General features: G+C 41.6%; 1 protein-coding gene and 2 long non-coding RNA genes across 19 annotated transcripts in view; 2 read left to right on the top strand and 1 right to left on the bottom strand.

Annotated features, from left to right (window-relative positions):
- LOC110978304 (uncharacterized) overlaps positions 1-1,660 on the top strand; it is a 202,026-nt gene extending 200,366 nt beyond the window's left edge. For all 16 annotated transcript variants that reach the window (XM_087148903.1, XM_087148906.1, XM_087148907.1 and 13 more), the window contains one exon: positions 296-1,660. In XM_087148903.1, coding sequence (XP_087005029.1) covers positions 296-400 — 105 coding nt within the window. In that variant the 3' untranslated portion in view covers positions 401-1,660. The remainder of the gene's footprint in view (positions 1-295) is intronic.
- A 464-nt stretch (positions 1,661-2,124) lies between these two features.
- Positions 2,125-13,410, top strand: LOC110980509 (uncharacterized). The gene is made up of 3 exons (XR_015428302.1): positions 2,125-4,094; positions 5,455-5,535; positions 6,194-13,410. It is a non-coding gene; the product is annotated as an uncharacterized LOC110980509 (long non-coding RNA).
- LOC147796110 (uncharacterized) lies at positions 13,328-22,552 on the bottom strand. Of its 2 annotated transcripts, XR_015428304.1 has the most exons (5): positions 22,057-22,552; positions 19,288-19,365; positions 18,818-19,027; positions 17,419-17,560; positions 13,328-16,210 (listed from the first exon to the last, which is right to left on the bottom strand). It is a non-coding gene; the product is annotated as an uncharacterized LOC147796110 (long non-coding RNA). The 2 variants fall into 2 exon arrangements; XR_015428303.1 differs by lacking the exon at positions 22,057-22,552 and having other exon boundaries at positions 19,288-22,050.
- Between the last annotated feature and the right edge of the window lie 1,290 nt (positions 22,553-23,842).

Raw genomic sequence — 23,842 nt, 5'->3', positions numbered from 1 at the left:
CACCTCCAATCTTTTTTTTAACAAAGGGTAGGCATAGCTAGTGGTGTATTTGTTCATTTACATTTGTATCACAAGTCAGTAATGAGCACATCAGCAAGTAACCTGAAATCACACAAAAACATAATCTGTACACAGATTTTGTAGTGACGAACTTCAGTTTTCCTGTTTTTGTTGCATTACTGCCATACACATCTAAAAAGAGTTTGAAATTATCTATTTTCTATTGGTTCCAATGAAACCTCGTCTGCTTTTGACAAGTGTTTTGTTAACTGGATCCTTGTGGACTTCTTTTCAGGGGTGGGATGCCGGTTACCGTCTGGAGCGTAAAGTGAGCGACACGATCAAGAGGGCCGGTTCAGCTGTTGGGAAGACCCCAGACCTACTTCTCAACTGCACTTAGTCCCAGACATCCATCATTTGTGTTCTAGGGGAAAGTAGTGATGAGGAATTTTTTGGTTGAGTCTACAAGGTCTTGCTGTCGAAAGGTCATGGGGATATAGAAGATAACTGATGGTGAACTTCATCGTTGCACCGCTCCACCATGACTAACTCCTGAGCTGTCCTTGTTTGAGCATGCATCATCATGAATTCGCTAGAATTATTGTCATGGCATATATCAAGATCTCTAGCCATATGAGTTTCTTCATTTGTAACTAGTAGTCTCAGAACAAACCCCTGACTTGAAAGCTCAAGGGAAGTAGGGTGGGGGAGTCTACCTGGGAGACAACTCAATATTCCACTCATGCAAACATTGCCAACATTCGTGATCTCTTTGTGCATCCCGTCGGCGAGAGCTAATTACGTTTGCACCAATGCACCAGAAGCCTCAAGTCTGTCTGTTTTTCCCAGTTCAACTCAAGGACTGTGCATTTTTACTGAAAAAGGACTCAACCCGTGAAGTCCATCACAGGTCGAATGAATACAGTTCACTTAGTCTCTAGTCAAATTGAAAGTTATTAAATTATCAGCGACAAAAACCATTCCCTTTTCATCGCTCATGCATCAGTTTAACGCAATGGAGTCTTTGAGTTTTGTGCTAGAGAGGTCAGTTTTTGAAAGTTTCTGTCCTGTGATGTCATGTTGCTTTTTCAGGGGGGCCTCGCTACACAGTCAGCTTTCATTGCAACAGAATTTGGTGAGACCAACTGGATTACCTCGTTATAACCAGAAACTTGTTCCGAAAGCACTTAAAATCATTGGGATCTTAGAATTCGTATTTTGTTCTAATAGCCCCTTTATGTTGGTACTGAGTATGGGATTCTGCTCTGTTTAGAGATGACCCGTTTGCAAGTATAATTTTTGCACAAAATCTTGGAAAACCATCATTTTTAGTGATTTTAATTGAAATGGCAAGGCTAACCCCTCGCAAATATTCAATTTGTAGAAAATCTTTAACATTTGGATCCTCAGAAATTCCCTCTTTAAGGCTACATTTTGTTATAATAGTCTCTTACATATTGGCACTGACTATGGGATTCTGCTCTGTTTAGAGGTGACCTTTTTGCTCTTGCAGTCTCATTCAAGTTGAAGCCTTCAACTCAAGCCAGATCTTGTAGGTGTACTGTTGCCAAGAGCACCACTTGTATGGTTTTATTTATTGTATGCAGTTTATTGTGAAATATGCAAAAAGTCAAAATAAAATACATTCTGTAATGCAAAATTTCTTCCCGTCTGTGTGTTGCTCCATGAACTGAAAAGCTTAAAAGTCCTATCACAGGTTATTTCCGAAAAAATGTCAAGGCTTCCCTTAAACGTTTTAATTTAAATGGAATTTTAATTTCAATGGCAAGGGCTTGCAAATATTACTTTTACTGCAAAGTGAAAGAGTCATTTTGCATAGTTTAAATTAAACGGCAAGGCTAACCCCTTTCCAATATTGTTTTTGTAGAAAATCTTAGAAATCATCATTTTGAGTGATTTTTATTGAAATGACAATGCTAACCCCTTTCAAATATTACTTTTGAAGAAAAATTTGGAAATCATTATTTCAATTGCTTTCAATTTAAATGGCAAGGCTAACTCCTTGAAAATATCAAATTGGAAGAAAATCTTTGAAATCATCACTTTGAGTGATTTGAATTGAAATGGCAAGGCTAACCCTTGCAGATATGATTTTTGCAGAAAATCTTGGAAATCACCATTTTGAGCACTTTTAATTCTTTTGTCGCGTGAACGCTAAAAAGCATTACTCTCTGAAAACGCGCGAGGGCGCCCTTTGGCTTTTCTTGTTTTGCTGTCCGTGAGCACATGGCGGTCGCTTTAATCCGTTTATTTTCGCGACTTTGTAGGAGGCAGACAACACGTATCACTGGCACACCTCCGTGACACGGAGTAAGTAGGCCTACAATGTGTTTTGCTTTTATTATTCCACACTTAAAATTCATGGTCCTAATCCTAGGATCAATCAACTGTGACCAAAGTTAGGCATGCCTACAATACATTACATGTAGGCTACATGGCCCATTTCTGGCTCCTGACATGAGTAACTTTAAAGTTATACTACAGTAGTCAATAGGCCTATATAGTATAGGCCTATGCATAGATTTTGCACACACCTTGCAAATTGTTTATCCTTCCCAAGCAAGTCGTTCGGTACAGTGTGATGACATAATGTGCTGACATGCAGCTGTAATACTTTCTACTTTCTAGGCCATCCCATGTAAGCCCAACAAGGTCAAAAATAAAGTTTTCTTAGTACTAGCCCACCTCACTTTGGCATGCTGTGCACATTGGAATTTTTGAAATGACATTTGACGTGACTGCATCAGGATGATGATCAGTCCATAATATTGATAGGCTGAGCAACTTAGACTCGACGAATTGCCTTTTTAAAGATTCGGATATGGTCCAGGGAAACATGGCAATTAATGTACACACACTGTATACTCATCAGTGTGAAGTCGCCAACTTGGTCTGGAATCAACTCACTCCGAGTCAACTCCGTCTCAGGTCAACTTGGCCTTGTCAACTCTGGAAGGCAGGCACATGGCTGCAGCATGACTGAAAATCTTGCTGGACTGTCAAACTTTGACATATAAGTATTTCCAGAATTCTAACGAAACAGCTGTCAGCGTTGTGCAAGTGGGCAAAATTCAACTGAAGTGGGAAAGCGGCAACAACAAGGCAACATGTTTTCCTCCAAACGAGGAAAAGGCAAGTTTTCTGCAATTAGCAACCTACATGGTTTACCCTGTAAGTACATACCGGTGCAATTTCAGCTCATAAAATCAAGCGGATGTTTGGTTATGCCCCTGGATATCCCAAATAAAGTTTTTCGAAAGAAATCCCTATGAATTGGGACAGAGCCCAGTATATGACGGAGGACCCTTTTTATGGGTCTACCTTTCAATAGGCCTACATCCATGATCATGTAGGCCTACGTAGGCCTGCATCATACATGACAAAATGCCGAGTTCACACACTTGCTACTGTCACTGTGTATTGTACTGAGTTCCAAACCCTTTGCAATCACATCAATCATGTACTGTATGTACACGTAGGTCTATTGACCTGATTTCCATTTTTAATTTTTTTTGAAGTGCAAAATGAACACTTTGAAAATGTACCCATGGTGAAGAAACTAACGTTACGCCTACTTTTCTGAAAATAAGTGTGTACATGCATGTATATCTAGGGGTAAAATGAGAAGTTACATGTATCAACTTTGAAGAACATCTTATGTGGGATGTGGGATTTTCAGAGATTTGTTCAAGTGTATCACAAATAGGGAACAGTTTGCTGAATTTGTGCCAATTTCTAAAGGCTGTCGCTTTTGAATTTCAGATTTTGAAATTTCATGACACCAAAATTGTTAACAGAGGTGATCAGTAGCATGTATTTTGAAGTTATAATATCATTATTTACTGTAACTGAATGAATTCAAAGCTTTTCAGCAAAGAGGTTTGGCAGTGATGCATGAGGAAAGTCAAGGAAACGTCGAAGAGTGGCATGTTAAAGACTCCACTTCATTAGAGCCAGGCTAGTGGACTATACCTCCGTATATGTGGCCCTACTCCTAAACTAGAAACAAAAGGAGGAACGCTTAAACATTGGGATAAAGCTCCCCGGCCATGAGCTGTATCAACCACATACAGGTATTTCTCAGTTGCCTTTTTGATTAATTCACCCAGCAGATTATCATGTTCAATTTGCCCAAATGGTAAATTCTTGACCATCATGCCTGTTGGTGCATTATTTGTCATCTTGATAGCATAATTTTGTTACAATTATGATTTGCTCAAGATCTTCACTGACAGTGAACATGTACAGCTCCAGACAGCAGCAGTTGTTGTGATCTCTGAGAATGTTAATTACTGTACACCACACACATTCATGTGTTCGAATGAATCTATTTTTAACATCAGAGTAGCTTCCCGTAGGCTTTTGTGCCTGTAAAAGTGTGTAGTATACCAGTACAGTCATTGCACAAGTTTAGGACCACTCATACAAAGTGCACCAACCTGAAGAAAAACCAAACTCAAACCAACCAATCATGGCAACTTATGTTTGTTTTCAGTGTGTAACCTTCGTATCTTGGTCAAACAGCTATTTGAAATGTTAACAATCTAATTTTCTAGTGTGCCCTCCTTTTTTCTGATTACCTTTTTTTTACCCACGTGTCTTACAGACAAAATATCATACAAGACCTGCCTTTGCAAAAAAAATTCTTTCAAATGGGTATACAGATAGCAGTAATACAGTGATGTTATGAACCATTCAATGAGACAATGTAATGCAGGCCCAGTGACAGAAATACCAACAAAATTCCAGGTGGTCTTAAAACTTTTGCAAATTCCTTGTATTTAATTTGGCCTCATACATGTAGTGTGGCCATGATACTCAGTGAAGCAGATATCAGCAGAGATCAACTTACATGTTCACGTCATGTATTGTTCCACATAACTGGAGTGTGGTTTTCTGCTTGAGTCCTGTCTGCTAGAGTCGGTGATTAAAGTCTGAGTGTACATGTACATGTATTCTTATAAGTTCTGACACACTGTGCTGGTGAATGCTAAAAAAAGCCGGGTTATTTTGGACCATGTGACTTGTCACAGCTGGCACTGTGACTCAGCCATCCTATGCTTCATTTTGTAATAAATATTGTTTTGTTATGATGGTCATTTGAAGTTCAAGACTTCACACACTGCATGTGCCGGCCCGCCTACATGTACATTGATCACGGCAGTGGAGAAATAAAAAGTTTTGGCTGATCTGTGATTCCACAGCCCACCCCAGCTCTTTTTTTGGTTAAACTTTAGTTCATGGTTTTCAAGTCTTATTTAATTTTTCAGTTTGGTCATTTTTTTAAGGGTTGATCAGTTTTTGGGGTTTTGATACTTACATGTAGCATTGGTGTGTGAGTCCCTATTGATTCAATTCCCTGCTACTTTGCCGTTGATGATTCTTCAGTTAGTTTGAGTTTCTCTTACTGTGATAGCTTGCTTTTTTTCCCAGGCCTGCCGTGTAATCGAATGCACCCTATACACCTGCATTGGATTGGCACACTTTGATGCTGCATACACACGTGCCAATCAGGTAAGAGATAACTGAATGATGGATACATGTAAGTCTGGATATGACATCATGCTCATGCACACGTACATGTAATTGACACCTGCTAACCCTTCTGATTTGATCGCAATTAAGCAGCTGAGGTGGCTTCACCCTCCACCCATGAAGGAAAAAAAGAGGGGCAGAAGTTTTTGAAGGGGGGAGGGGGCTGTGATGGAAGAAATTATGTCACTGTGTGTGTGGGAGGGGGGAGATAACCTTTCCCCTTCCCGATAGGGTCAGGAAGATCAGGCATAAATTGAATAATGTATCTGCTTCAGCTGAAAATCTTTCCTTATTTAATATAAACTTGAAGTTGCCACTTGGTGCAGCCATCAAAGAAAATATAAGGTTCTTTGTTAATTTCTGTGAGAGCTAAATTAAAAACTAAAGAGACTGCTCAGTGCCGGATGTTATACAGTTTGTAGACATGATGACAAATATTTTCTGGCTGAGAACATGACCGACGGTAAACCTGTCTTGGGGTATAATTTTCCCCCACATTTACTGATGAAATCCACAACAATTTTTGGCAGCTCCTTAAAAATAGCAACGTGGAAATTAATATTTGTCTTGTAAAAAAGTTTTTTAATTATAAATGGTGAATTAGTTAAATCATTTTATGATTGTTTTGATTTCACAGATCAAGCCCCTTAGTGTCATAATATCTGCTCTTGGAACATTGATAAAGGTCCAAGCAAGACGGTCAGATTGTGGAATCAAAGAGGGCCAGCAGTCTGCAACCTTTAGAAGAGGAGTTTTTAAAAAATGGTAAAAACTGCATGCATCACTTTGCAGCGGGACGATCAGTAACCATTCATCCAATAGTGGTGAAGTCCCATGTTTGTTGCATGTCGGCGTCAAAACAGACAAAAAAACACTCAATTTGTGGGCGAGAGATGTCTAGTGAATTGCTGGATTGAAGGAATAAAGACAAGGGCATTGTGGGATACCAGAGCCCAAGTGTCAATCATCCTCAATGACTGGAAGATGGCCAACAGTCCATACTTGCCGATACAGCCCCTGTCAGAACTCCTTGCAACAGACAACCTCACTGCAACAAATGGCTCATTCCTTTGACGGATGGCTTGAAGTCGCCTTCAAATTAGCAGACCACAACCCACCAATTAGAGCACTGGTGTTAGTCACCCAAGTAACCACCAGTGTCCCCATCATTGGCTACAGTGTGATCGAAGAGTTTGTGAAAATGACTCTTCTCCATTCAAATCCAGTGCAAGCTGTTGCAGCAGCGTTCCCATCAATGGCAAAGCGGGAACTGAAGACACTTGTCCACCTCATTCAGGAGGAGTTGCACAGTCTGCAGTGTGTCAGTGGGAAGGAGTGATGTTGTAATCCCCATGAGAAGTGTCACAGAAGTGTCATGCCTTGCACACCCCGGCAACTTCATAAGGGGCGCGGTAGTTCTCTTTGAGCTGGATCCGACAACACCTTTCCCGGGTAAACTCCAGCCTCAGCCATCGGTGATCAAGCTTGGTAGTTCCTCCTGCAAGGTCTCCATTCTCATAGCCAACGATGATGCTGTTCTGAGAAAATGCACCCCTTAGGTACTGTGTTCACTGTTGATGAGATCCTGCCCTATCAACAAGCTACAGAACTCTCACCAGCCGAAGTACAGTCAGGTCTGCCATGAGTACAGACAGCAGCACTGAATGGGTCCCTCCAGTTGATCTGAGCCACCTTACTGAATAGGAGTGCTCTCTAGTAAACCAGATGTTGAAGGAGGAGGCAGGAGCATTTGTCAAAGATGACAACGATTTGGGATGCATTAAGGACCTGTGAATATGCACATGCATCTCCAAGACGACCTGCAAGATTTGATAAATCAAGGATGGGCCTCAAAGTCTGAATCCCCAGATTTATCACTAGTAGTGTGTGTTAGAAAGAAGGACTGGTCACTTCGGCTATGTATCGACTACTGGGAACTCAACTGCAAGACAGTACCGGACAGGAAGCCAATCCTTCAAATCCAGGATGTCCTTGACAGTCTTGGTGGGAATTCCTGGTTTTTCACAGTTGACATCTTAGTCTATGGCGATACATTTGAAAGTCACCTCTAGCATCTTCGTCGGGTCTTGCAACGGTTGAAGGAGAAAGGCTAGTACCTTACTTTACCTAGTAAATGCAGCCTTTTCCAGAAAGAGGTCCACTACCTGGGATGATTTGTCTGGAGTGAAGGCTACAGTGTGGATCCAGCTGATGTGGCAGCCGTAGAGTCAATCTGTGAGAAGAAACCAGGTACTGTGGGTGAGTTAAGGAAGATGCTGGGTCTGTTGGGGTACTACCACCAGTACATTCAGAATTTTTCCCGTATCACCAAGACACTTTACGAGTTACTACAGAAGCCAGGCTGAGACAATCTATCTTCAGTGAGCAATGAGAAATCAAAGAAATCATCTAGGGCAATGACAAAGAAAAACCAAGCCTTACAGGTCTCATCACGACAGACAATCACCTGGTTAGATAAACGTCAGGCTATCTTGGAGCGCCTGCTGGATTGTCTGATGTCCCCTCCAGTGACGGGTTTGCCAAACCATGAAAGGCCATTCATCCTTCATACAGATGCCCCCCATGAAGGATTAGAAGCAGTACTCTACCAAGAACACGGTAGCAAGAAAGAGGTTATTAGCTATGATCACAAACCTTGAGCCCTGCCGGAAAGAACTACCACCTACACTCTGGCAAACTTGAGTTCTTGGCTTTGAAGTGGGTTAAATACTGTGCGCTTTCGCGATTACTTGTACCATGCACCCAGCTTCACTGTGTGCACAGACAATAACCCACTCACCTACATCCTCACCTCAGCCAAACTCAATGCTATAGGGTACAGTGGGTGGCGGAACTCACAGATTTTAACTTTAAGATAAAGTACCGCCCCAGACAAAACAATGCAGATGCTGATGTGCTGTCTTGACTCCCTTTGGATATTGATGAGTACATGATGCAGTGTACCAGCGAGTTTACCACTGATCACATCAGTGCTGCAATCCAGGCTATCGCTGTGAAAGGGTCAGTCTTCTAACCCTGGGTAATGGCAGTCACAGGTGTGCCACCTGGCCCTGATGATGAGATGATTCCAATCGAGAAAGTCAGTAAGCCAGAGCTGAGGGCAGCTCAGGAAGCAGTTGACATTATTCGTCCTGTTCTCCATTATGCGAGTAATAGATGGCAACCGGGCAGACTCGACCGGATCAGGGGACACCCAGACACCACTATTCTCCTTCGTGACTGGCACAAGCTCAACATAGATGAAGATGGAGTCTTACAACGTAGATCAGGCGGAAGGTGCCAGACTGTTCTTCCTCGCAAGTATCAACGCCTGGTTTACAGAGAGTTGCACGAAGAGATGGGCCACCTGGGGGCTGAATGTGTCATACAACTAATCCAACCATGATCGAAAGTTGCACGGCAATGTCCTCCAACCTGGTGACATAGCCCTAGTGCAGAACCTCAATGAATTTGGAGGACCAGGCAAGCTCCGAGCCCTCTGGGAAAAAGAAGTCCATTCCATAGTGAGACGACTGGGTGACAACTCTCCTTTGTACGAATTGGTTCCTGAGAATGGAAAGGGAAGGAGAAGAACTTTCCATAGAAACCTGTTGTTGCCATGCAACCATTTTATTGTGGGGGAAGAGAAAGCACCAAAGAAACCACTACCCCGACCAGCTCCACGGACACAGATACAAGCTGCCCAGAGCACTAAACTAGAAGAGGTCAACTCCAGTAGATCTGATGAAGAGTATGTGGACTTCGTCTGTACACCACAACAGCAGTCCTCCCATGAAGTGCCCCAAGTCCCTGCCCCGAGGAGACAATGGTGCACAAAACCTCTCAACCATGAGGCAAAAGATTCTATTCCAGCTGCAAACCAGAGGACAATGGATGGAACTGACAGGCACTTTGTGGCACAGTGTCATACCGATGCCTCCCTTTTAGCCAGTGCCCACTTTCCAACCGATGCCCACTTTCCAGCCAATGCCCACCGCCCAGCTGACACCCACTTTCCAGCTGAGGCCCCCTTCTAGCCAGTGCTCCCATTACGGCGGACGGCCGCCTCCCAGCTTGTGTCGTTGCACCAGCAGACCCCCCAGAACCAGCTGACACACCGGGACCAGCCAGTGCACCAGGACCACGCGAGGCAGCAGAACCAGCTGAAGCACCAGAACCAGCGTATGTGCTGGAACCAGCTGATATACCGGGTCCAGACAATGCACTGGAACCAGCCGCTGCATCAGGATGGACCAGACCAATCAACTCAGCTGGACTACTAAATACACTGGGACCAGTTGCAACAGGACTAAGGAACACCAGCAAGCCACATGATGCTCGAGAGAGTCCAGACCCAGCATTCACAGAGCACCTCAGCTACCCAACGAGGCATCTACAACCCCCACAGCATTTGACCTATCAACAGTTAGGCGAGTCACAACAGGACCAAGGAGAGGTCAACACCATTAACTGGAGGAATGGTCCACCCTGTCCATACCCAATGATGTCATGGCCTCATCCCCTGATGACAGGACCTGCCCCCTGTGCCATGTGGCCACAAAACTTGATGCCGTGGGCTACTCCAATGACTACACCTTGTTGTAACCCCAGTGGATGTAAATGTAATCATGGTAACTGTGGACCCAGCCCTCAGTGGCATGCAAGGCACTTCACAAGCAAAGACTTTGGGTTCCTCATGTTCAGCAACATGTGGTGCTGGGAGGACACTTGCTGAATTATTAGTATGGACTAAATGGTCACTTGTTATTGGAGGCTTGTGTTAATGTTGAGAAGAAACATGAAATTTTCCTGGAGAGAGTGTAGAGGACCCATGCAAGATGAGGAGCCCCCTTCCTTTTTGTCATGGCCTAAGGTATTTTCCTTTTTGTCAACCCCCCCCATACTTTTTGTGACCACACAACTGTTTATTTGGTGCCACATATCAACCACTGTTTTATGTTAAGCTTTCTCTAAGCAGAAAACAGCTACAGACTTTCAAGTCTGTCAGGCACTGGAAGGTTGGTGTGGGAGCCTTTGTTCTGGGACCATTCTATCTCTACACTTTGAGGAGTTCGGAACATTGACCCTACACCAAGCTCAACCAGTGTCTGATTGCTGTCACTCTTCACAGGTATGTTCCATCTATTTTACTGGTAAGGTGCACTAGGTGAGCAGATTGAAGGATGTGGCTGTATCTTTCCCCTTCTATAGTGGTCAGGCTTCGACATTGGTCTTTTTGAAAACGACTTCCCTGATTTTACTATGCTTAGCCATGCAGATGTGGTGTATTTTAACTCAACTTAAAGACTCGAGTCAGCATGTTAAGATTTTGGGAGACTAACTGCACAACCTATAGGGAATTTCATAATGTCTACTTAAGTGTTTAAGATGTGTTGTTTCCTAATGGTTACTGTTTCAAATGATTATAAACGTAAATAGTGATTCTATCTCCAGACTTTGAGGAGTGTGGAACATTGACCCGACACCAAGCTCAGCTAGTGTGTGATTGCTTTCATTCTTTACAGAATACTGGAGATAAATTAATATACACTCCAGGGTAGCTTTCAGCAGGTTTACCCCGGGTGTAACACAAATATAGACACTCAAACCAATCAGGTCATAAGTTATTACCTGAACCAAACCACTTTCAGGTTTGACAACTTAACAATCACCATTGTGCAGTTAATTGTGTGTGTTCATTTGACCCTAAAAGAACCAGGGAGTAGATCTGCCCCCTCAAGATTTTTTTCTGATATCGCCACAGTACAGTTGTTGAGCCTTCAGGAGTTTTTCAGTGACTCTTTTGTGGTCTTTTTGACACCAACTCTGTGAAAATTGCACATATATGTATCGCTCACGCTACAAGCACCCCTTTTTCCTGAAACAGCCCCAAAAAAGCAAGTCTGGTTTGGGCCAATTTGGCTCATCAGGCCGGTGTTTATTGCGGTTTCCTTGGCATGAAACAACTGAGAACATTTCTTTTTCCCCCTGGATGGGATGCAAGTCCATCACAGGTTGCTTGCCAGCTAATGCTGGTACCCATTTATACTCCTGGGTGGAGAGAGGCAAGCAGGGGTGAAGTGGCTTGCCAAGGGCCACAACATACTGCCAGCAACTGGATTCGAACCACCAACTCTATGATTGGAAACTGTAGACCCTAACCTCTTGGCCACATGAAAGAGGTCAGCCATACTTTTCCATTTTTTATGAGCCAAGCCTTTAGTTTCATATAGCAGCTTTTTACAGTCACTTTAAAAGCAGTTCTGTGAAAATTGCATATACTGTTCTCATGCAGCACCCACATTCCCGAAACAGGTCAACCAAGAAAAACATACCTGCACTTTCAACTGCTGTGCTGAGTGCACATGGTTGCTGGTATGCTTGTAACCTTCAACTTCAAATGACCGTATCCACTTTAAGTTGTATGTCGAATTGATTTGAATCTCCACATTTGCATTGATAAGGAGTGTTTTACATGCATGCCGAGTGTTGAAAAAAATCGGGGTTGGGACGGTCAAGATCTCTGCTGTGAGATGGTGCAAAATAACCCGGCAACTTCAGGGTTAACACTGACAGAACTTGATGACGTTAATTGGGTTCTCCTAGCAATCCTGGCAGGAGGCATTTCCGTCGTGTTTGCTGCATCAGAGGCTCTGCTTTGAAATGCTGACCAACCATAGAGGGCGCTATTACAATTCCATGAAGCCTACTACATCACCCAATGATAATGGAAAGATAGAAGGGAAAAAAGAACGGAACACTGCATTAATCACACAATGATTAAAAATAGGAAAAAAAGAACTGAACACTGCCTTTATCGCACAACGGTAATGGAAAGAGGAAAAAAAGAACTGAAGGCTGCCTGAATTCCCTGATTTTTAATACATCACAGCCGTAGCGCCCCCACTCATCCAGAAAAGTTGACAAATTTTAATGTTTATAACAAGATTTTGTATATTCTCTGCTTTTAACATATTGAAATTTCTGTTTTGTTATTTAAATACATGCAAATATGCTGTGCCCTTTGACCTTTCTTGAAATTGCGCAATCCTAACCTTTAAATATAAGTTCCGAAATCTTATCTATCAAGAGGCCTGTGGCCTGGTGGTTAGCTAGCTGGCTGCCAGGCCAGGGGACCCCGGTTCAAATCCCGGGGTCCCCGGAAAAGGAAGTTTTTTTTTTTTTTTTTTTTTTTTTACTAAGTTTTTTAACAAAATTGTGCATGCCCACCTGGGATTGAACCCAGGTCCTTGTGCATAGCAGTTAGTGTCCTTAACCGCTATGCCACGGCACTTTCTTGAAGAAATGTGCTCGTTTCTAAATGTTAAACCTTCCATTGTTTGGACTTAGAATATTTTTCAGCCAAAACTGTGTACTGGAGATGGGCAAGGGTGGAAGTCCTTGGGGCTGGAAGTCTGAGAGCTGATAGGGAGGGTTGAGGGGATGACTGAGGGCTTGGGACTGTCAGTATTACAGCTCTGAGGATCCCATGGGGTTGAATGATGTAGTTTCTTAATGTTCCATACTGCTATTGGGTTTGTTGTAGCCCTTATAAGATTGAGACTAAAAGGCTCCCAGAGGGAACTTTATACAAGGAGCTTGGAAGATGTTCAAGACTAGCAGGGCTTTAATGTAGGATGAGGCTGTAATGTAAAATCTAATGATGGTAACAGATGTAAACTCTGGCAGTGTAAAATGGTCCAGATTAGGAGAAGGGTGAAGTGGCAAAGTACTACAGTTTTACAAATAGATGTACATGTTCAAGTTCTGCTAGTTTAAATAACTGAGAATTTATTTCACTTGCAAATAGAAATTAGCTGGTTATAGCAATAAATGGTGATTGTTTGACATACACACAGAGCGTTTTGCAAGGTAATGTTTTCAAATGAACAAATTTCATGTCAGTGCTAAAAGATCCTTAGAATGCACTTGAAGGTGTTTAGTGAAAAAGATTGTTTTAGACATTAATTAGGGAAACAGAACTGGTTAAAATTTAAACACGTTGGCTGCAAAAAAACTAGTTTTATGACTAAAAAATAAAAAGCTGTTTAAATCAAATATTTCTTTCGTGCACAAAGTAGGCCCTTGGGGTGTTTTCAAAAATTATTTTTTGCAGAAATGACCTTTCAGCACTGAGCCAACAATTTACGACTAGCAGGTTTGTGATAATTTTATAAAAGTAAAAGACTTTTTCTAATGCTCTGGCAATGTGGATGTACAACTTGGAAAAATACAAAACGCACATAGAATTTTGTCTAAGGAAAAACCCTCTAAAGATGAACAAAGGAATTGACTGGAGTGGGATTTGAACCTGCGACCTACCAGTGCTCTACAAACCAAGCTATCCAGCCCTATGTTGGTGATTCTTCCCATTTGTCAATTTCTCTGTTCGGGGGCCAACTTGTTAAAAGTGAGGTTCAGGACAACCACTGGGTTGACTGAACAGTGCTGGTATTTGGGCTGCCTGAATGGGAATATTATTCAAATTTTAAAAGCATGTAATAGTTACAAGCTTTTAGTCCTCAAAAGAAGTAGTATCAAAGTGTCTAGAGTCTTTCCAAATGGTAGTTTTGTGCAAATTTTGAAGTACATGTATAGCATCTTGATAACTTAAATGTAAACATGAATCATTGTTTTTAAATGTACATTAATATGAGTCAATGCATTACGATGAAAAGAAACAAATTAAAGGTGAACAATAGTCTTTCTTCAAAAGCAAACTGACCAATTTTCTATCTAATTTACAGAGTACCTCTTAATTCATGAATAAGTTGGATGTAAGTACAGTACAATGTCACTATGCTGAACAATTTGGCATACAGAACATGCCTCTTGGCTCTCAATTTTGTGTACACTTTACTGAACATCAAAAATTTGTTGTAAATTAAAGAAAAAAATTTAGGACTGATGACAGCGACTCAAAAGTTCAGATGTCAATAAACTCCGAAAATGGAACGGCCATATTATGAGACCATAGCAAAACAAACAGCCGCACAAGAGAATCTGTTTTACATGAACAAGAACAAACACGTATGTATGTGTAACAACTGATATTTCAACACAGGAAATATGAGCACCCTCTTTTTTCTGCAAACAGCGCCCTCTTTTGCCAGACTTTTTCCACTTTTTTTGGGGGGGGGAATTGGAACATTTTGATTATTTGGCCCACGAAAATTTGACGAAATCGCAATAGTTGGGGAGGTATGCTACACCAAGCATTGTGTATGGACCCTGCCCTGTTCATTATAGCAGCATTGTACTGTATACCAATATACACTTCTCAAAAAATTAAAGGATCAGACATTTGTCTTTGAAAATTTCAGCCTTGTGTGTACCTCATTGACTTCGCTTATTGTACACTGAAGCTCATGTTCATGCTTGGCTGAGCACCATAGAATGCGAGACAATGCAATGGCTTAGTCATGTTTCAGAGCCCAATTAGCTGGAAGGGTAAAAAAGCATTGGGTGATGTGTATTGCACAACTTCAAAATGGTCACGTTTCACTCCCTTTGCTCATGGAATGACTCTGAGGCAAGGGGGTAAGAGACTGGGAGTATCTCAGAGAGCTGGGGGGGGGGGTTACAATGACATGAATGAGACTGGCCAGTACTATACAACCCTATCGTTGTACAATGATGTACACGTATGTGTCTCACTTTAAGACATTTTGAGAAAAAGTGACTGAAATATTGGACCTTTTACCATTTTGTGTTTAGGTTTTGGAAAACTGTGACACCATTTTGTTTTTAATGCCCTGACAACCATAAATTTGATTTTTTTTTGTATAAATCATCATTTTTACAGACAATTATAAAAATGTGTGATTTGGGGGAAGATTTGCAAACAGATACATGTCAGACATTGCATTATTTTACTGAATAAAAGGGTCTCCACAGTTACATGTAATTTTTTCACGCTGAGATACTTGTACATGCATCTTCAAAGTGCTTCATTTCTGTGATTCAGAATCACAAATAGTGCCCTCACATTATCACATCATTCTAACTCGTAAACAGTGCCCTCATATTACCGTGCTATCATTCCAACTCATAAATGGCACCCTCACATTACGTGGTTAGAACTCAATTTTTAACATCATTTTCAGGGCCGTAAAGGACCTGGACAAGGTGCTGACCAAAGTTTTTTTTTCAGCGTCGTGAGACTTCAGTACTCTGTTGTGGAAGTTTCTTGTTTTGATGCCAGAAAATAGCCACATTAAATGATGCTCATTTTTTGCCATGTGAATACCATTTAGTTAAATTATTAATCACTATGTACGATCCTTTGATCCTTTGAGTAGTGTACAGGTACAAATGCAGATAAATCTTGCTCCATCACAAAGGTGGAAGCAAGGAACTGCATCTCTGAGAAGACTTAGTCCTTTCCTTGCCTTTTTGTGAATCAATGCCTAAGATTCTGATGAGGATCCCTCATGCAATCTTGGAAACTGTTCCTCCTCAGTGACCGAGTGAGGACTGGCATCTATCTGAGTTACTTCCTCTCCTTGACAATTTCATGAATCATTTCTGTGAAGTCCATGGGATCTTGTCCTCCTTCCTTCTCTCCAGGTTGACGGAGGCGAGGGCACTCTTCTCATCAGCATCGTGGTCAGCCTCCCCTGGGGCATACCCACAGCTTTCATTATGAGGAGGTCTGGGGACAAAATCAGTCACAAAAGGAACTAAGTTGCAGCAGAAATTGAGACATTTCTTCAAAAATTATAGGATCCTTGTACGCTCCTTATTTTCACACCTTTTGTTTCGTAAAAAACTGTTATTGTCTATTGCTTTTCATCCAGTTTCATGTCAGAAAATGAACTATGACAAGAGGATTCCTTTGACACTGCTGACCCATTACTTCTGAAACCATTTGTGACTTGTACTCTTTGTTAATTAAAAATATTTTTCCAGACACCCCTTTACGGTTTAGTGAATCAAAAAGTGACATTTTTAAACATTTAAAATTGTCTTTCCCTTTTCTTAACAAGTGAGGGCGCTGTTTTACAGTAATACTGTAACATCAATTAGGGACGACCACTAACCTAAAATATCTAAATACCAATAGCTCCTACAGAAATCAACGATTGATCCTGAAAGTGTGGGCAGAAATATTTCAACAGTGTGCGTAAGTCTGTTGAGTTGGATACAAATCAGAAATTTTGGATGGTGACTGAAACATATTGTAAGGTTACAACATGGTTCCCTTTTGTGTTTTGGTTCAATATTTGTCAAAAATAAGGTAGATCCTTCTTTAAACGAGATCTCTGAACACTTAAATTTTTGTCCATATTCATTGCACACCTTCAAAAAGCCTGAACAAATCCCCATCCCCACAAACCATGAAGGAAAAGGAACTTTAGACCAGGAAAATGTGAACAATTTCAGTACAGTGGGTGCATTGAACTAGCTTGCCCTGGTTACAAGGGTTTAACCTCATCCCTATCATCTTGCTTGGTTGATACATTGCACACAACCATCCCTAGGTCAGGGTCATACGAAAGGGCTGCATAGCACCGTGATCAGAATATAGACAAAAATATAATACATGTATATAATTAGTGCTCAGAGTTACGTAAGTGCCGAGCTTTCAGTAACTGGGTACTGCAGATTCAGTTCTGATTCAGTTGTAAACTGAATCTGCTTGCCCTGACGGAGGTACCCAGTTACCGGAAGTTTGGCAATTACATAACCCTGAGCACTAATTATATATATTTTGCCTATAGACCAAAAAGATCCTTTCATGTTTTCAAATGAAAACAATTTTTGCTCCTTTTTAGGTCATGACCCCAATTGGCCCCTCCCCCCTTTCCTGGATTCATCCTTGCAGAAAGCCAGCAATGATATGAAACACAGGACTCTTACCTGTGCTACTTATGACGTAACCTGCCTCTTCACTTTGGAGATTTCATCAGTCAGTCCACTTTCACCATGACACTAGCCAGCCTCAATGTTGGTGTAGGCAGCCATGGCAGTAGATTCACTTGGCAATGAGGCCTTCCCAAATCTAAACCAGGGAAAAATGACAAAAAAAAAAAAGAAGGTCATCAAAGGTTTTTCAGTCACACTGTAATAATATTTTTCCCCAAATGGGCCCAATTTCATAGGGCTTCTTAACACAGATGAAATATCGTGCTAACTTTAGCAGAAAAATGTGCTAACCTTGAGCACTATTTCATGGTGGTGCTCGGGGTGGTTGTGCTAACGGCTGCGTGCGGATAGAGATTTCTGTTGTTACATCACTAAGTTTAAGTAAATCTTTCCTTCAAGGTTAGGATGCATTTGGCTGTACTTACTATTTACAGTACGCATGAAATACACCGAGCCTCTGTAACCTGAAATCGTGTGCTAAGCAGTGCCGAGAAATTGGGCCCTGATTGTTACAAGCAAGGTTCCCATGATATCTGAAAATCAAATTCAGTGACCTTTCCTGCACTTTCCAGAACTAAGATACGACAATTTTCATGGCATATCATGCCACTCTGCACAGAAAATTTGTTTGGTATAATAAACGGGAAGACTGCCATAGCCACTATCCATAACCATCATCAAAATCACCCTTGCACGATCTCGATTTCCATAACCTTTCCTCAGACCAATTTTCCACAAGTTTTCCATGACTTTCCGGGACAACTTTTTCCCAAGATTTTCAATGACTGTGGGAACCCTGTACAAGGACAAATGGGTTAAAAGTACTGTACAGTCCATCATTTGCAGTTATCCAAAAGGCATTCCAAATTGTTGAAAAGCATACTTGGTTTGGATAGAGGACTAAATTCTGTGAGAAACTGTTCTTTCTGGCAAATGGTCATCATGAAGAAACAATGACTTCAAGCAGGCGCCTTTTCAAAGTTTTGGAAAGTCACTATTAGAAATACGTGTAAGTGTTGACAAGAGGCACAGACACTAGCAGTTTCTATAATTCATCAGTTCAGGGGGGTGACAAGGTGTAGCTGCATTCAACTGAATGAGAATGTTTCCCAGATGCTGAATTCAGGCACAATTTAAAACACAACTCAGCAACTTTTGATCTGAAATCTTAAGTCCTACAATAGTTTTCTCAGAATATGGGGCATTCACTATTAAGCTGAAATTTCATCTTCATCAGGTTCGTTCTTGTGTTCCCCTCTTTAGATTTTGAGTGATTTTTTGGCTTCAAGGGAAAATAATCCACAAAAGACAAATGGTGAACTGTACCTTTAAAGAAATTGTTGCAACAACCCAAATCATGACAACCATTGTCGTAAAACAAGAGATGGCTTACTCTACTGGGGCAGTGATGCCAGAAGATGAGCCCACAGGCAGGGACCAACCATGCTGCTATCACCTAGCTCTATCAGGGCAGTGATGCCAGGAGATCAGTCCACAGGCAGGGTACCAACCACGCTGCTATCGCCTTACTCTATCAGGCCAGTGATGCCAGAAGATGAGCCCACAGGCAGGGGACTAACCACACTGCTATCACCTTTAACACCTGACAAAAAGGGAGCAGTTATGTCAGTATGCATTGTAATAAATGTACTTTTGTTTGAGCATGTCCCCAGCAGAGTTGTGGGTTTTAAGGCGGTCTCCAAAAGGTGTGGCGGAGCTAGACTAGATGGATTTTGAAGGATCTGGGAAGGTTGGCATTAAGACACATGTTATAGTACGGGGAATGAGTAAACTTGCAGGAAAAAAGTTCACTTTCTCAATCCAGCTTGTCATTGAATAACCTGGTGCTGGGAAGGAACTTACTCAGGTTCTGTGCTCTCCACTGATGCTGCCCCTCACTGGTCACTCCTTGCTCCATCATCTTCTCTTAATGACTTCCTCCTGCAATAAAAACAAAAACAATGCATCCCTTCAGCTTTTACTGTTGTCACAGCAACATCCTTCATGTAGTGTTAAAGTCCCCTAACTGCGCGCCCCTTAAATTTCAAAGTAAGTGAAATTTCATCAAAGTCCCACAAATCTAATTCAAAACTCCCTATTTTACTCACCCACTAAAACTTCCCAGTGAAATTTTTATTCTAAACCTGCCCAAAAATTAAAAATAATTTTCAAACAAACATATCTTTTTAAGCGTATGTAAATTGAAATACAGTAATAGAAATTACCAAGTTTACAGAACTTGAGGGAACATTAACAGTCAAGATGCAATGCCACAATTACTTGATATTCTCGATGTTAGTCGAGATGTAGGCCTACACGTACGGGAAGAAATCCATTACTGATGCCACTGATATTTCCTTCAGTGACCCACATGTAACATTATTAGTATACATGTACCGGTAGGTACCACCAGCCATCTCAAAGCAATAAAAAAGTGTCCTAAAAGGTCAAAAATTTAGCAGTGAAAATGTTACTGGTATTCACTCAGAAAACACTTGAACATTTTCAGACCATTGTCATAAGGTTTCTTCAACTCCACGGTCCATTTGGGCAAAGGGTGTCAAGCTGCACCCATATTACATCTACATCTATTTTATTTATCTATTTATCTGATCAGCCAACAGCACATTTAATAGCAATGATGAGATGTTCAGTTTTAGAGGTGGGAAGACATGCCCAGATAAGTGTCATACAAGCACCCCCTCAATGGTTGAAAAGAGCCATGTCATGCATGTTGGTAGGGGGAGTTCATTTACTGGTAGCGACGCACTCGTGATGCGTGTACTTCATAGTCTCCTGTGATGCAGTTCCCACCAAAGGAGCCTTTGTTGCCAGGAAAATTGTGCCCTCTCGTGGTCCCACCCAGGTCTCATACACGTATATAACCCTAACTAAAGAGACCAAAAGTACCGTCCAATCTGGGCTAGGTGACAGGCCCAGGCTGAGAATAAGAACATGATCGATGGAAAAAAGATATTTGCCATGTTTAGGAGGTTCACCCCTAGAACTGTGGGGTATGCCTACAGGATGTTCTAAAGTCACTAATCTATATGACTTGCGGCCATGTTTATACAGGGTTGCAATGCTGTCTGTATTTTTAATCCAGCCTTTGAGGTATCATGACTGATGACACAAATTCAACTTTTTCTATCGAATTTTCACGCCAGAACAACCTTAACATGCTTAAGGTACCTACATATAAAGCTCCTGAAAACTTTGTAATTCTCTTGAAAACTGCGCAATTAACACCAGTTTTTAGACTTTAAGACCAATCTTATTTTGAAATATTGGAAGGTTTATTAACATCTCTTCCATTTTCTTCCGAACAATGACACTGTACTGAACAATCTGTGTGCATCACAGGCTCGGTGCACATGCGCGGGCCAATGGCCAATTTAGCAAGGTCAGTTTGTCCAGAGAGGGCAGAATCTTGTTACTATCGCATGAGTGGCCTCTGAGCTGTGTGACTGGAGTGATACCATCAGGCCAAGTACTATGCTAGCTGTGGCAGGTTAAACACTGCCACCTCCAAAAATAGTCGAAATGACATGCGGAACTAGCTCAGCTATACTGGGCCTTGGCTGTCGCTGCATGTGCTCTGTGTGATGCACACAAAATGTACAGTATGGTACAATCATTGGGAAGAAAACGGAAGAATGATGAGGAAACCCTCAGTGATTTTTGGTGTAAAAACCTCAGCTTTAGCCTGGGTACCTCAAGCTTAATGGTTGCTCTCTTTCTTGAGGGAAAATTCTATTGAAAAAAAGCGGAATTTGTGTCACTTCGAGTCCGAGTCCAGAAGGTCTTAAGTCTAAGTTCAAGTCTGAGTCTTTGAAAATCCACTAATCTCCACAGCAACTGACAACAACTTAACAAAGAAGTTACTAGTATACATGTACATGAACCAAGTTTTTCATTGACTTTTGTGTTAGGCTTAATAGGCCAACATATAGTATGTTATATGCCAAAGTTTGTCACACTGGCAAGAAAGACTGGGATTTTGCCTTCTCATCTGAGGTAATTAGTGATGCATTCAAGTGCCTGACCTTCCCAAATTACAAGGCCAGGCATCTCATGCACATGTCAGTAAATTTACATGAACAGTATCAATTTTAGAATTCTGGAAATACATGTACTCTAATGCAGGAAGATTTTTATTCATGCTGCAGCCATGTGCCTGCCTTCAAGAGTTGACGAGACTGAGTTAACTTGGGACCGAGTTGACCTGAGATGGAGTTGACTCAGAGCAAGTTGATTCCAGACCAAGTTGGTGACTTCACACCGACTCTGATGGGTATACAGTGTGTGTACATTGCCATGTTTCACTGGGCCATATCTGAATCTTTAAAAAGGCAATTCCTAAGAGTCCAAGTTGCTCAGACTATTATTGACTGATCTACATCATCCTGATGCAGTCGCATCAATTATCATTTCAACAATTCAAATATACACAGCATGCCAAAGTGAAGTTGGGCTTGTATCATATTATGGGATGGCCTAGTAGTGGTATTACAGCTGCACTTATGGGGAGCACATGAGATCCAACAACTTGAGGGATAAACAATTAGCAAGATGTGAGCAAAATCTCAGTGGGCCTGTGAGTGTAGGCATGCCTAGTGTTGATCTTAGTACCTGTAGGGTTAGTCTCAACATGGTCTTTTTCCTTTCTCCAACTCCATGGTCTTGTTACGCCCCAAATATAGCATCAGTCCCAACTATAGTTGGGCCCGTCCCAACTAGAGTGCTACAGTAGGGCCAGCCCGACTACAGCAGAGAGGTCCTGTGTGCATGATGTGCCCAGTGTGACAAAGTCATATTGTTTACAAATTTCATGTCATTGGTCATAGGGCTAGATGAAGAGATGAAGTGCCACATTTTAGATGAATTGTGTCAAGTGTGAGACACATTGACTTGGATGATGTTGAGATATTTACATTGGTCAACTATTGTTTCGTTTCACTATTGTGAAATGAAACAATAGTTGGGCCAGCCCAACTGCAGCACTACAGTTGGGACTGTCATATGGTATAGTTGGGGCGTACTAACAGTCTCATCACTCTCAACTGACGAACTAGGCCAGTACCGGTTTTTCTGTAAAGGCTAGAATAATAAAAGCAAAATTCATTGTACTTACTCCATCAATGCCATCTGAATCATATAGTCGGCAAAGCCTCCATCAGGAAACATCACACCAACTTAGGTTGGTGTAGGTGTGCTACCTACCCCACACGCAGGGCTGGAGACAGATTGTAAAAGAGAGCCACTACAGCCCAACGCACGTGTGGGGCCGGCTGGTAGAGCCTATAGGTGTGTCAGCGATGTCTCAAAGACAAATGTCCTTCTGTATTAAAGTGTAGCTGCAATGAACTTTTACTTTGCACAATATTCCTGCATCTTTGTTCTCTTCTTCATGTGAAAACTCTTACACACTCCAGTTCAATGCACTGAAAAAGCATGTTTTTAAACAATCAAAATTATCCATGCAATAGAGGGCGCTGTTGCTTTGAAATCATCTGGGGAAGACATGGGTCAGTGCATACACGTGGTGTTTCTGTTCAAATTGTCACGTGAACCAGAATTTACCAACTGGAAACATATCTGAGAGAGGTTGATGTTTTCTTATTGATATGCACATAAACAACAATAAATCAACAAAGAAGAGAACACTGAGGCCAGGAAAATTTACAAAAGTGTAGGACTGTCACGGTGTACAAACCAATGTAACATTGCAATGATTGCTTCTCCCAACAAAGAGCATCTTGGTTTTCATTTGCAGCCACGCCTACCCCTGGCTGTCTTATTACGGTGTGCACTCTCCGATTTCATGGTAGCGGGTTTTGGGCATCTGCTGCCTATATAGCACATCATTTGGATTTTTAAAATGAACTAAAAGAAGCATCACAACGTACTTACGAGCACTATAAGATTTGTGTGCAGCTCGGAGTAGGCTGGGGGCGGTGTCAGAAGGCCCGGTTTTCGCGTCTCAGTTGGAGAATGATGTGATAATAGCAAATCTGCGTGCCATGGGATTAGTTAATCGCCTCAAAGCCATATCGAAAAACCTGCTGATAATACAACAGAGACAAAAAAGGAAACTTGTTGATTTCACTCGATGTTGTCTGTCGTGCAAGGAAGAGTGTTTTAGAACGTAGGAGGTTTATGAAACAGGCTTTGGTAGCACGCAACAAGGAACAAGACGTTCCTAGCGGCTCACCTATTTGCACAATTATATCGTCATAACTTTAAACTCACTTGTTCAAAAAGTTGCTTATAGAGAGATTAAAGGTCCATTTTCTCTTTGGGTCTATTATGATCTTGGTTGTGCGTAAAGATTGGAAGTGCTTCGCTCATCAAGTTTCAAATAATTTCGGGTGCGCAGTGGCTTCCTATATAGTTACAAAAGGTAGGCCCTGAATTT

This window comes from Acanthaster planci, linkage group LG18 (assembly GCF_054643075.1).
Source record: "Acanthaster planci isolate LZ-2023a linkage group LG18, COTS_SCS, whole genome shotgun sequence".
Lineage (NCBI taxonomy): Eukaryota > Metazoa > Echinodermata > Asteroidea > Valvatida > Acanthasteridae > Acanthaster > Acanthaster planci.
The sequence above is the reverse complement of the archived record's forward strand: the minus strand, read 5'-3'. Positions and strand labels throughout refer to the sequence as shown.